The sequence below is a fragment of the Nelusetta ayraudi genome, unplaced genomic scaffold, assembly GCF_046127955.1.
Source record: "Nelusetta ayraudi isolate G7.1 ecotype Tasmania unplaced genomic scaffold, CSIRO-AGI_Nayr_v1 ptg000070l, whole genome shotgun sequence".
NCBI lineage: Eukaryota > Metazoa > Chordata > Actinopteri > Tetraodontiformes > Monacanthidae > Nelusetta > Nelusetta ayraudi.
In genome coordinates, this window is record NW_027466120.1 from 3,953,732 (window position 1) to 3,966,792 (window position 13,061).

The following is a 13,061-nucleotide window of genomic DNA, read 5'->3' on the forward strand; positions in this document are numbered from 1 at the left end:
TTAGTAAGTGGTATTTAATTGTCAATTGTAATGTCCTTTATAAAGAACAAAAAACATGTTCCAAGAGGAAAATGTTTTCTTTTTTTGTTGTTGCAAATAAAACTTTCCGTCTAACTAGTATGATCACTTATAATTTTTTTTTCATATGTATAGATATAATTTCTTTTCTGCCTCTTCATTAGAAACGGCGCGTTGAATTAAATTCAGCTTTTTTGGCGAAGTAAGTGATAAACCTTCATACAAACAAAAGCTTTATCAATGCTTTACAATTTTAATTTTAATTAAACATAAACCTTACATGAGTAAAGCACCAGAAACGTCTCTACAAGAAACAACAATAAAACACTAGGACATAGGTAGCAGCAGTAAACCTCTTGGTCTATCAGCACAATACAACCAGTAATTCCACAGTATTCTAAGGAGATACGGGAATTTTTGGAGTAATTGTTCATACTTAAACAATTAAGGAAAAGATGAAAAAATATATACATTTCATTAAAACATATCTTCATAAATAAGTGCTACATATTATCTACATCTGAGTATTACCCTTTTTTCTTCTAAGGTGAAACTATTGCAATAAATCATCTCTTTGAAATACATTCACGTGGCTTTGCTATAAACAATGCTTTGTACATACAGTCTTACTTGATGCTGCTAAAACAAATGACATTTTAACGTGCACTGAAAAGCTCTCCAACCGTTTAAATACTGATATTTTAAAATCTTTCTCTATATTATAAAGGCCAAGTGTGACACATTAAAGAGATCCAGCAGCACAAAATACGATAGAAAATAAATGTGTATCTTTTTTTGTAAGGTACAGTCAGACACAGAAATAATGTGTGTTTTCATTCGTAAAAAAAAGAAGCGTTTGTATTTACAAAAAGTGCGGCTATTTTTGGACATCACATCATATCTACAAATATCCAGAATGTAACTCTGCCCTGACCAGAGATTGAGCAGGAAATCTGAAACAAGGACTGACATTCACATTATTTGCAACATCCTTTCTTGCCATTAGATGTATGCTAAGTTCTACTAAACAGACCTTTAAGCAACACTCATTCAACCATTGCTCACGTCGCCCTGTATCTTCTCTGTCAGTCACACATTCACATTAATCTCCATAAACTCCTCCCATCCCCGGTAGCTCAAACTATGCTCTTCGCCGTCTGGACGGTCTTCTGCTCCTCTGCGTCGCACAGAGAGTCGTACACATGCTGGTACTTTTGCAGGATGGCAACAACGACTTCTTGGTTGAACTGTACGGCGTCATCTATGGGTGCGTTGCCCCACCTGATGGACAGTAAACATGCAAAATGTTGACAAATTGCAGAGTTTTCAGTCCCAAGTCACCTCTGTTAGAAATGGCTGGTTTCCATACCTGTCTTTCATGTAGGGATTCACTTTACACACGTCAGTCAGAAAGATAACAGCTTCAACATGACCTGGGAGACAACAAGTAATATTTCATGTTTAAATAACATGGTGGGGGCTATTTCAGGGAAGTATGCGTGGCGATCAAGTGTCACCTTCTGCAGCGGCGATGTGAAGCGCTGTGCGAGAGCTGTAGTCCCTCTGCTCCATGTTCACATGTGAAAGGGCGAGTCTGGAGGAAAGATCAGAGGAGGACATGGTGTTCACATACTGCTGAGCACTTCCTGATTGGTTCAGGCACGCTTTTGGTTTCCTCTTAAACTTGAAAACTATCCTGTTTTGTCTTCTCGTCGTCATGTGTGGATTATTTTGAAGGGCACAATTTCCGATTAACATGTTATGAATGCTTACGTGGCATTCACTCTTTCTTACCTCGTCAGTGTGGCGATGTCACCGTTGTGGGCAGCAAACATCAGTTTTACAGATGATGTGTTCTAATTGATTAAAAAAAAAAAAAAAAGTCAGCATTACCACTTCTGTAGCAATTCAGATTATTTTTAAGCTGAACCCTTTACAACTAACAATTTACCTGGTCGCCGTTGGATTTTCTTCGGGGGTCGTGCTTCTTTGCACAGTGCCTCAGGTTGTCGTAGTTGTGGAAGTTGAAATAAGACACGAGATCCTAGTGAATGAAAATGTGTGAGTAAGATTCCCGAAGACACAGAGATATAAAGTTTAAGGTGGAAAGCATGTAAAGCTTGAGGGACTCCTGACCTGACAAAAATGAATGCCACGGACGCTGTTCCCAAGCCGATCCAAAGGTGGCGACCAACACATCATCCCCATAACATTTGGCACTACCATCAAAACAGCACCAGAAACGCCAGATTTGGCCGGCAAACCAACCTAAACCAGAAGAAAAAGAAAAACACAAAACTTAGACTTAGAGCCTTGGGGATGAGCGATGGCTCTACGCCACTGGACCAAGAGCTCCCATAGACTCACATGGAAGGCAAACTGTCCCGAGAAGTCATACATGCCACAGGAGTGCATGAGGCTCAGGGTGTTGCGGACGGCTTCGCTGCTCAGCACGCGCTCGCCTGTGATCGGACAAATGCCTCCGTTGGCAAGAGTGGCAGCCATCACACTTCCTGACTCACAGTTCACCTCGATGGAGCACAACTGGAGGAAGGGGAAAGCCAAGCAAAGAGGGAGATCACTCTGGTGTGTTTGAGCTGAGGTTGACAAGAGAGAGTCTTTGGGAAATGTATGGATTGTATATTTTTTTTCCCGACAAGATGTGGGACACCAATGCAAAATAAAAAGCAGAATGCGGTCAGCAGTTGGTTGTCGCTGCGACAACCGGACCGACAGACTGGAAACTGGCCAACAACAGGCTTCAGTATAAAGGTTATGCAAACCTGACCTAAAATGTTCCGACCTTTTCTCAAAATGTATCATGTCTCATCTAACCTAGTGAGATCTTGTCAACAGTGTGTGTGTGTGTGTGTGTGTGTGTGTGTGTGTGTGTGTGTGTGTGTGTGTGTGGGAAGGGGGGAGGGGGGAATAAGTGAGCCAAGGAGACTAAATAGAGAAAAATAGGGTGCACCGCCTCTCAAAAGTTCACATATCCACTGGGTTCTTCAAAGAAAAAGAAAATTTTTTTTTAGAAGATGGTCTTACCTGAAAATAGAAGTCCAGGGCAGCCATCATGTCCACATTATCAGGGAAGCACTGCAAGAAAATACATCATTTCCCTGAAAATGTGACCTCAACTCAAGTCTCACTCAAGCACTTCATACCATCTGGTAGAAAACTGAAACAGCCCGGAGACTCACCTTCTTCTCTTTGAGGTAATACCCAATTGCATAATTCCTGTCACCGGTCTCCTTCTCTGACTGGAAACTAGGGCACAAGAGAGGTTGTTTTAGGTCATAAGTTATGTGACACAGGGCAGTGTGACTGTGTTTTCTTGGGCACCGTACTCACGTTGCATTGCAAAAGCCGACATACTCCGCTCCGGACAATTTTTTTAAGAACTCCATCACCTGTCGAGGACCACAGACACGCATTTAAAGGCGACAAATCTTTTAAAAAGGCTAAATTTAAAAGTTGCATAACAGAAAAATTATTGACTTACGTAATCAAACCTCTCCGCCTTATTGGAAAGAGGCTGTTGACAGGAATGAAACAGTCAGTGAGTTCATGTACACTAGGTGGCAGTGTTTCCGTAGCCTGTGACCACTCTTGGGTCTGTGTCAAGGTACAATATGTGCGGTGCCTGTTCCCGCATGGGAAAATGTGCATGCCAGGGCCTGTTTATGGCTGTGCTTGAACTTCACAGACCAGCTGGGAATCAAGTTGCAAAGTTAGCAACCAGTGATGCCGCTCACATTCATATTTAATGATTCTTCCTCTAAAAGGTTGAAGGTTTTATCAAGTATTATTGTGAGACGAAGGGACGACCTGAGGCTAAACCTCAATAAGGTTTTATTTCTCTCCAGGGAGTTCCTCTCTCAGCTACTTCTTCAAGCAAAACCCATAAACTGGGACTTTTTCAACTTTTTCAAGAAAAGCTGCTCACATCAAGACCTAGACCTGAACTTTTCTAGGAACGTAAAACATTTTTTTTTTTCACATTTTCAATTTGTAGCTTGCATATAATATGTATACAAAACCTACATCCGCATCTAAAAACACAAGAGAGGGCAGCTGACACACCTTCAGCTCTGAGGCCTCTGAGTGGCCAGTGACGCTCACGCCCCTGTTGTCAGGGAACCTCCCACTGCGCCAAGTCTGACCGATATATATGACAAGTGACCCAGAATATCACTGCAGTCAGCTGGGAGGCTCTCTGAAGAACCCCGCAGAGGGAAAACAGAGAGCCATGCCTGATCAAACTCCACTTCTACTCGTCTTTACTTTATGGCCAAAGCTCACAGAGGGACTGACAGCCAGTTACTTGATGACTCATAACTATTAGATGGGCGCCGATTGGCCAGCCGTGACGCAGGTTCCCTATCTGAGAGCTGGGAACCTTGCTTTAGGAGTTTGTCAGTGAGCACAAACAAGCCCAGATTGCACAAAAACAAAAGTTTGGGCAGAGCAGTAAAATGACGCAAATCGTCAAACACCAGATAAGGACGAGATCTGTCGTCGTTTGAACTGGCTCCATAAGTGACTAGTTCTGTCATTTACGCGACAAATGGTGCTCCATATTTTACAGTAATCAGTATACAAAATATGAGTATAAGGAATGTTGTGTAGCACAGTCACAAAAAACAGGCATAGTCAGTAATGTCTGAGCTGAACAATAAAGCCTACATTTGTTAATGATGACATTTCATTTCCATTTTTTTTTGCTTTTGGATGCTTTTTCAATGGCAACGGATTTTCAAGTTTGTGGCGAGCGTTGTTGACACGAAAACTATTACATTTAATAAACATTAACATTTATTTCTGGCGATTTTACCTTGAGTAGCGAACTGATGACAATGGCTCCGGCATTCACCATCGGGTTGTGTGGCTTATCTGCACAAGAGCCAGAGACACGTTATCACAAATTGCCCCTAACCACTGAGGCAATAAACTGTTATTAAATAAATAAATAGGATTATGGGGATATTTCATAAAGGGAAGTCCAAATGGTCTTCCCGCGTAATAACCTGAACACACCACTAATCCTGAGTGGCTCAGGTGGGAGCGAGCAATAGCCCAGTAGTGACAAAGGTGAGGTGATGTAATGGTCAACAGCTGTGTTGATATAAAGCAACCCTCTCTTTCAGTAATGTGTCTGAACAACGCCTAACGCTCACCGTCTTCGTTAAGCGAGAGTTTGTTGAACCTGAATCCGCTGGGCTCTTTGCCCACAAAGTGGTGAGTGAGCTCGCTGCCCAGGTCGTTGACGGCGATGGCGTACTCCAGCGGCTTCACACACGACTGCAGACAGAAGGGGACCTTGGTGTCACCCACAGAGTGTCTGTGGACAAAGAAGCGGGGACGCACAACAACAACGAAGCAAAACAATTTGTGAAGGAAATGCACAGGGTGGGCGTTTCAGGAATGACAACACACAGGATACTTTGCACAATATTCTTTGCAGGACTCCAAATATTTTCTATAATAATAATCTCCTTGCCTCAAATCATGAAATATTAACAGAATATAAAAATAAATCAGTAAGAATTATTGTTCACCTGATATGTTAGATTAAATACAATACGGAAAATGAGGCTGCATTCCAAAGGAATTTGTCAGGTCTTCTTCCGACCAGTTGAAAACTAAGCTTTTACAGCTTAGTTTTCACGGCCTGGAGCTTTTACAATGAACCTGTGAGATTTCACACTTTAAATCCTTGTGTGTAAGACTAGACCCATAGATGGGTTCTAAATAGGAGTTCAAATTACTGTCTGGCCCAGTGACCTGAATTCTTCCGTCGATATCACCGTACCTCTGGCCGTCAATGGTGCACAGAGAAACCCCCCAGAGATCAGGGCTGAACTTGGCCAGCTGCGGGATGTAATCAGCCACCTGCAGCAAAACAGCATCAGGCAGACGGTGAGGCGGGGCCGTGACGAGCCAACAAACTCTCACTCTGCGCCAGCTCCACCTACCTGTCCCACTTCCTGCCGCAGAGCGATGTCGTACATTCCGTCGATGTGATGCGTAAACTCTGAAAAGTTGGGGATGATGAACTTTTCCTTGAAAGCCTTCGTCAGCAGCATGATGTTGTTGCCCACGCACCTGCGAGCGGACGGACACAGACACAGGTGGCATTTTGAATCACATCTAATCAAAAACAACATCACGAGAAACAAGAGAAGATGTTCAAAACATGGTTCCAAAGTTCAGTGCCTACAGATAGACAGAGACATGGTGGAACCTGTTTCCCATTTCCCATTGAAAAGCAATAAAAAGCAATCATTTTTTAATGTATGACTTCTGGCGCCCACATGATGTTGCCACACTAGTATCAATGTCAGTGAATGTCTGCTTTTATCTCACCCAGAGGAAAGCAGGGCAAATTAAGACAAATAAGATCACATTGACCAATTTTGAAAAGGTTTGATCCTTTGTTAATAATTTTGATATCTTTTATCTTCTCGCTGCCTTCATTTTACGAAGGCAGGTAAAATACAATATCCGTTGGCAGAGGACAGAAGAGAAAGAGGAACACTCCATACGACAAATCTCTCCGTATTAGCAGATCCTGAACATTAATTACAAATTTATTTCCATGAGTGGATTTAATTAATTTAATTTAATTCTCCCTGTGTTCGAAGCTCCAGACTGCAGCAATCCAATCCAAAGTGATGGTGACATGAGCATTTGTGCCACCAGGAGAGGGAAGTAGTGGGTGGGCTGTATTATTTATACGGTTCATATCCCTAAAAAAAAAAAAGAAATGGTGGGGGGCATGGGGGACTGATGGCTCTCTCTGTTTCTACAAGCATATTTATAACTGAACTCCAGAGAGTTCTCCAGGAAGGAATAACGCTACTATTTTAAGAAAATGTTTTGTTTTTCTTTAAGAAAAAAAAAAGAAAACTGAGCACTGAGTGGACTGAGTCTCTTCAGTTACATAGACGATCCAACCCTTCACTCCAATAAAAAAAAAAGGGCAGGAGTGGGGGGGTGATGGGAAGGACAGGGTGAACTTCTCAGATCATGCTGTTTGGACGGCAGCCTGCGTGTGTCAGTCTCAGATGTTTTCTGGAGCTCGGGCCAAAAGGTGTCTCCTCCGAGCGGGCGGCCTCGCAGGGCCACATTTTCTGCCTTGTCTGGCATGAGTGCATTTTAGTTTTATTACAGGCAGCTGACAGTCAGAGAAGTCAGTTCGGCTCAAATAGCGCTGACCACAGACTGCTCCCCTTATGTAACCGCAAAATACATCGTCTCCTGCCAAATTGTCATCCAGTTCCGCATGCTTTTTTTTTTTTTTTTTGTTTTTTGGTGAACATTTCCAGACGTAGCGATCGGGGGTTCGTGCAGGACGGACAGATGCAGAACATGATGTAATATCAGTAATATCAAATTTGTGGTTCAAAAAGTGTTTCAGTGTCATCGTGGACATGCGGTGGTTCAAGTGAAAGGTCTTTGCTGCAAAAACAGGAGTTTTTTTTTTTCAGCCATTGTAAAGGAAAGAGAGGGAATTCTAACATTGCCTCGTGTCTGCCCGTCATTCCTTCCACTCCACACATTTACACACACCTAATGAGTGCAGTGGTAGCAGAGCAGAAGTAGCGGGCACCAACTGGCAAGGGAGAGTCAAGTGATAGTGCGTGAAACTTCAGATGCACGACAAAAAACCGACATGCACACTGCCGTGTCCTACATATTGTTGCTTTCGCACGCCAATCCTAGTTTAGTCAACGCTGACTGCACTTTTTCAAAGCCTCTATCAGTCTTTTTCAGTGTGCAATAAACAGCAGGAACTTTTAACAAGGTATTGTGATACCATGAGTTTTGGAAATTGTGACACCCTTAACGTCGGACGTTTGCTCCTCATGAATGAACAAAGCTTTTCTCACTTGCTGAACAGTGCCTTGTCCATCATGACCGGCCCAATGGAGTCTTGCGTGGATTTGCTCAGCTGGCGGACAAAGTTGCGCAGGCGAGGGTCAGAGGTCAACAGACCTGTCTTTCTTAAAACCTGTAGGGTAGAGCCGAGACATGGCTTTAGTTAATTACTCGGCGACTAGCTCTGTGTATGAACAACAGCCGTTCAATGGTTGCTGCAGTGTGGAATTGGGGGAAAAAAACAACAACAATACTATAAAAATGTGCATAGACAGAATGAGGCTGAACTTAATGAAACCCACTGTGCAACTTTATGAGATTGACTTGGGAAGATTCCAGAACAGGCCAGCGCTTAATCAAGGAACAATATGCAAGTCACACACAGCCATGCTGCTCCAAGGTTGGTGCTCTTTATCCAAGTCTGTGCCCATTTGCGTTTGTGTGTGTGTAGTTCATCTATTTGCCAAATTACACAAAAAAATGTGTGATGTTTTCCATAAGCCAAAAGTTTCAGCTTAAGGACCGTAGCAATGGCATGTTGAACAGATGAGTAGTTTCCCCCGATAAAAATATATCCTCCCATGCTAAGCATCTGTTTGTGCACAGCAACTACCGAAGACTCATTTTTGCTCACTGTGGATTATGTAAGTGTGTCTATTTCTATAAATAGTCCCCAAGTTTTTTTGGGTCCTGTGACACAGGGTTACACAAGCTTTGAGGAAACACGATACTGTACCGGGCCAGTGCATGTTGGTGTGTGTGGCGTGTGAAGGATCACGTTCATGTGTTTGTCAGTGGAGCTGAGAACAAGAAGTCTTTGGCGTGAGATGAACGAACGGTAACTCACTGAGATGAAATGAGGAAGGGGAACCATATCTTGGCCTTCAGTGATAGTGTAGAAAAGCAGATCCTCCATACTGGACATCAGTCTGCTTCTATAGACACAAACAAGACAAACTGTTCTGTGAGCTTTGCGTTAAGGGCTCGCTCATGTGCGTCATCTCTCATGTCAACAACATTTTCAAAGGAGAAAACGTTGGCAAGCATCCAAGTTTAACAGGAGTGAGTGGGCAAACAATTCTCATTTATGGTAAGTTTAGTGTTTTTTCCCCCCCAATACGATTAATCTTCACCTATAAGACCAACAATACTTTTGATAATTTTGATAATCAGTTTGTATGAAGGAAGTGGCCAAACTGACTGCAACCAGCCATACAGGTAAGCTTAGAATTAAGACAAGAAGCAGCGGGAGATGGAAAACTGGCGTTCTTTTAAGAATAGACAGCAACTAACTAACAATAGATTATTATTATTATAATTATTTATATATTTATTATTTTGTGCATTTCACCTGTATAAAATATTTTTTGAACATTTTCTTTATTTTGTCGTCATAGTTAAACAACAAAAAGTTCACACATATGTGATCTTATACTACTACTTTACTTTTTCAATGGATTGAGGAAACATACACTAAGATATAGCAATTTTTCTTATTGTGATTAGATTTTAGTGTACAGTACATGTAACATAAAAGTTAAGTTGCTTCACTGCTCGCTTCGTATGGATCAACCTTCTAATTTCTTTAAATAAAATAAAGGTGACCTTGTCATTTATCAGAAGAGCACCTGTGACCAAGTAGTGATGCTGAACTTGCCGCTATTGAAGCTACTACTACTGCCTGAGTTGAATTATAAGAAAAAAATAAATACATATTGACACCTAAATATGCCAGCTGGTCATCAAGACCTGATTCTAAGGAATTATGATGATTGATATATTAATCGTGAGTCAGTGGAGGTGGCAGTGTGAAGTCACCTACCTTGCGTATTCGGGGTCCACATCTGAGGCCTTTGTGTCGTGGAAGCCTCTGTGAATGTGCAGTGTTGCTGCTCTGCAGCAGGGCAGAGGAGCGGGTTGCAGCAACCTTCTGAACAAGGCAGAGTTTTCCGCTCCACCTCTGGTACCGATCCCCTCATTTTTCAATAGCTGCAGAATTCTCGGGTTCACTGTCCTAGGAATCTTCAGGCAGTGCATTGTGACAAGTTAGTCTTGAATGAATCCTGCAAATAGTTTCTCTCCCCCCTGGTGGCTTCTCTAGAGTGGCGATTGAAAGTCAGTGTCCCAGGATAGTGGTCTGTGTTTTTAAAGCAGCAGGTGTTTTACGGACGGGCTGTTCCAGGGGGCGGGGTTGTGACATGACAACACGTGGACCGGGGTCAACAACCTAACACGAATGCTTGGGCCGTCAGATGGTTGGAGGGACACACTCAATATTTTCAGACATAACTTTCGGTCGAGGATTCCTCAAGTTCTCAGCTCTTCTTCTTGTATATTCCCTTGCACTACACTGGTTTGAAGTGGATTAACAAATGTCAAAGAAAAGAAAATGCTGTAAGTCATTAATATCACATTGTGTATTTTTAAATTTTATTTGTACTTTATTGTCATTGCAACAGGTAGCTACAACGAAATTGGTTTGGGCTTCCCTCCCAGTGCAATAAAACGTAAGAAAAACAGTCAAGTACAATCCATTCCAAGTTAGAAAACATCAAGTAAAAATCAGGGAAACTGTTAGGACGCACATGCACAACCAACCAAAAGACCCGTGTACATCAGTAATGATGAGGTAGACAGTAAAATAATAAATTAATTAATTAATTAATATAAAAATGCCTGTATGTATGTGTCGGAGGCCACAATGAGACAAACACGTGTCTTACCTTTTGTGTGTTTGTCCCTGTAGCTGCTGTGTGTTTGTCAGTGTGGGTTTGTCTGTGTCAGGTGAAGCACTGAGGCCTTCACAGCTCTCTGGTTGTCAGCGCTGAAGACGGTCTAGTGGGGAGCAACGGTGCCTCCCAATACAGTGGTCACAGGATCGAAACCCGGCGTGGACCAGAGGTACAACACTTGTGCGTGTGTGTTTCTGTGAGCGCGTGTGCGTGTGCGTGTGTGTGTGTGTGTGTGTGTGTGTGTGAACAAACAAACAAAATCAAACCAAACTAAACAGCAAACAAAAATCAAATCAAACCTAAAACAACCAAAACTTGCGTTGCGTCCATCGAATTTCCGAGCATTTCAATCTTCTGAGCATTTGGAATTTCCTTCAACTGAGATCAACAGGAAGCAGCAAACAGGTAAGTGGAGCTAGCTAACAAGCTAGCTCCCCCTTCCTTCTTTTCAAACTCCATTTGAAATCAATTCTAAAAGGGCCAGGGATATTTTTTGGTTGTGTTACACTTGTACAAAGTGACTGGCTGTGTATTTCTCTCTGCAGAGTCCAGCAGGGAAACGTGCCAATGTGAAATCATTGCTCCACAGTCTTCAGGAACCTCGGCAGGTTAGCCCAGTGGGTTTGGCAGCTGACTCTGGTGTGGGAGACCAGAGTTCGAATCCTGGACTCCACCATAAGAAATGTTTCTTTCTTTTAAAGTCAAAGTGAGAGAGAGGACCAAGAAAATACAATGTCATCTCATCAGGACAGGTAGCTCAAGCTGGAGGAAGCCTGACGGTGGTACATGAGGTTGTTAGTTCTAGTCTCAACCAACACCTTTTTTTTTTTTTTTTTCCTCAGAGACAACATCATATAATAAGAGAAAGAGAAAAGTGCACAAAAAAAAAATCACTTTTGCTGAAAAAAACATGTATATATGTATTGGTTTTTCGTTATTTTTCATAAAATTGGTGTCACAACTTGGATTTTGCTGAAAGTCACACAGATGATTCTTCCTTGAATAAAAGAAGGTGAAAGAGCACAAAATCACAGCATTGTTCAAAATGTCAAAAAAAAGGTCAGACTTTACACTTTGGTTTTTTTCGTCTGAAAAAAGGGTCAAGGTCAGAGAAAAGGGCAAGAAAATGACAATTGATCTCAGCAGGACAGATAGCTCAGGCTGCAGGAAGCCTGCCTGTCATGCATGAGGTTGTCGGTTCAAATCTCCACCAACACTTGTTCATGTTTTTGTTTTTTTTTCCATCTCCCCCGGAGACGCCGCCATGAAACAAGCAGGCAAATTATAAAATATGTTGTGACAACTATTAATAGAGCTTTCCACTCAGATAAAGTGGTACCAGCTGGGATTTGATCCCACCTCTGCAGTCAGAGATCTAACCGCCTTATTTTCTTGATGACTGTGAAGGTGAATAACTAACCCTCGCCCTTCGTTTTCTGATTTATTAAAAATAAAATAAAAAATAAAAAAAGTACTTTAATCAGCACCAAACTCACCAAGATGAAAGTCTGTTCATAGTTCTGTTCGTGTGTCTTTTTTTTTAATTTTTTTTATCTGAGATAAAAAAACAAAAACAGAAATTGAAACATCAAAATGTGTTGGATCAGTGTCAAAGGGTTGTGGTCAGTTTTGTATTAAAACTTGGTAAAGAAAGACTTCTAACGGGCCCATTTCTGAGTGAAAACAAAATGCAGAAGACCTACTGTGTTGCAGAGCTGGTCCATCGCTGCGGCCCAGTTCCCCATTAAAAAGCTGGCACTGGCTGAAGCAGCATTACGCAAAGCTGCATTTACCAAACATGTTTAGTCGTGGTTGACCTTGTACTTGAGTTGAACTTTTATCACTGTAGTCTATCTGACAGACCAGATTGTGGCTTTCACTCTCTCGTCATAGTTTTCAAGAGAAGAGTTTTGACTCAAACGTAAAAGAAGAAAGACAGTCATGAATAGAGTTCTGCAACACACTTAGAGTTTATTTATTAATTGCGTTTTCCCATTTATCATGGTTTCCTGTGACCAAATAACTATGTGCTTTATAAAGTTTCACTGTTTAAATGACTTATCAGGAGTTTCACATGGCAGGAGTGCTTTATATCCTTTTCACAATGTTTTGCCACCTTTCTTTTTTATATATAAGGACGAGGCAAAAAAAAACAACAACAACAACAATAGCTTGGCAATTAATAATTCAAACGGGATTCAAATATTATTTTGTTATTGCTAATTTCTTGCTTTGCCTCTTAATCGTTTATGGTGATGCTCATGAAGAAAAAGTGTTGTTAAGAATTAAGTGAAGAACATTAAATTACACATTCGCTATCTAGACATGTCTTCAGTCGCGCCACCGAACCATGTCTGGTGGGAAACATCAAAACGAACCCGTTGGTGAGACGAAATTAAAATTGCAGCAGGTTCTTATTCTCGTCTGCTG

At 41.8% G+C, this 13,061-nt stretch overlaps 1 protein-coding gene across 1 annotated transcript; it reads right to left on the reverse strand.

Annotated features, from left to right (window-relative positions):
* Positions 1-861: 861 nt before the first annotated feature.
* gls2a (glutaminase 2a (liver, mitochondrial)) lies at positions 862-10,030 on the reverse strand. Its single transcript, XM_076041935.1, has 18 exons — positions 9,722-10,030; positions 8,747-8,834; positions 7,911-8,032; positions 5,994-6,123; positions 5,831-5,910; positions 5,196-5,359; positions 4,853-4,911; positions 3,521-3,553; positions 3,370-3,428; positions 3,219-3,285; positions 3,064-3,114; positions 2,386-2,562; positions 2,155-2,286; positions 1,970-2,062; positions 1,813-1,874; positions 1,536-1,612; positions 1,388-1,451; positions 862-1,299 (listed from the first exon to the last, which is right to left on the reverse strand). The coding sequence occupies exons 1-18, from the start codon at positions 9,934-9,936 to the stop codon at positions 1,155-1,157; spliced, it is 1,818 nt and encodes a 605-aa protein (XP_075898050.1). The 5' UTR covers positions 9,937-10,030; the 3' UTR covers positions 862-1,154.
* Between the last annotated feature and the right edge of the window lie 3,031 nt (positions 10,031-13,061).

Bases quoted from the DNA above. Each gene is read 5' to 3' on its own strand.
- gls2a (XM_076041935.1), bottom strand. From the start codon at position 9,936: ATGCACTGCCTGAAGATTCCTAGGACAGTGAACCCGAGAATTCTGCAG. The intron at 5,360-5,830 runs GTACGGTGATAT...CTTTGTCCACAG, and splicing joins TGCACCATTGACGGCCAGAG to ACACTCTGTGGGTGACACCA. The intron at 4,912-5,195 runs GTGAGCGTTAGG...GCTCTTGTGCAG, and splicing joins ACTCTCGCTTAACGAAGACG to ATAAGCCACACAACCCGATG.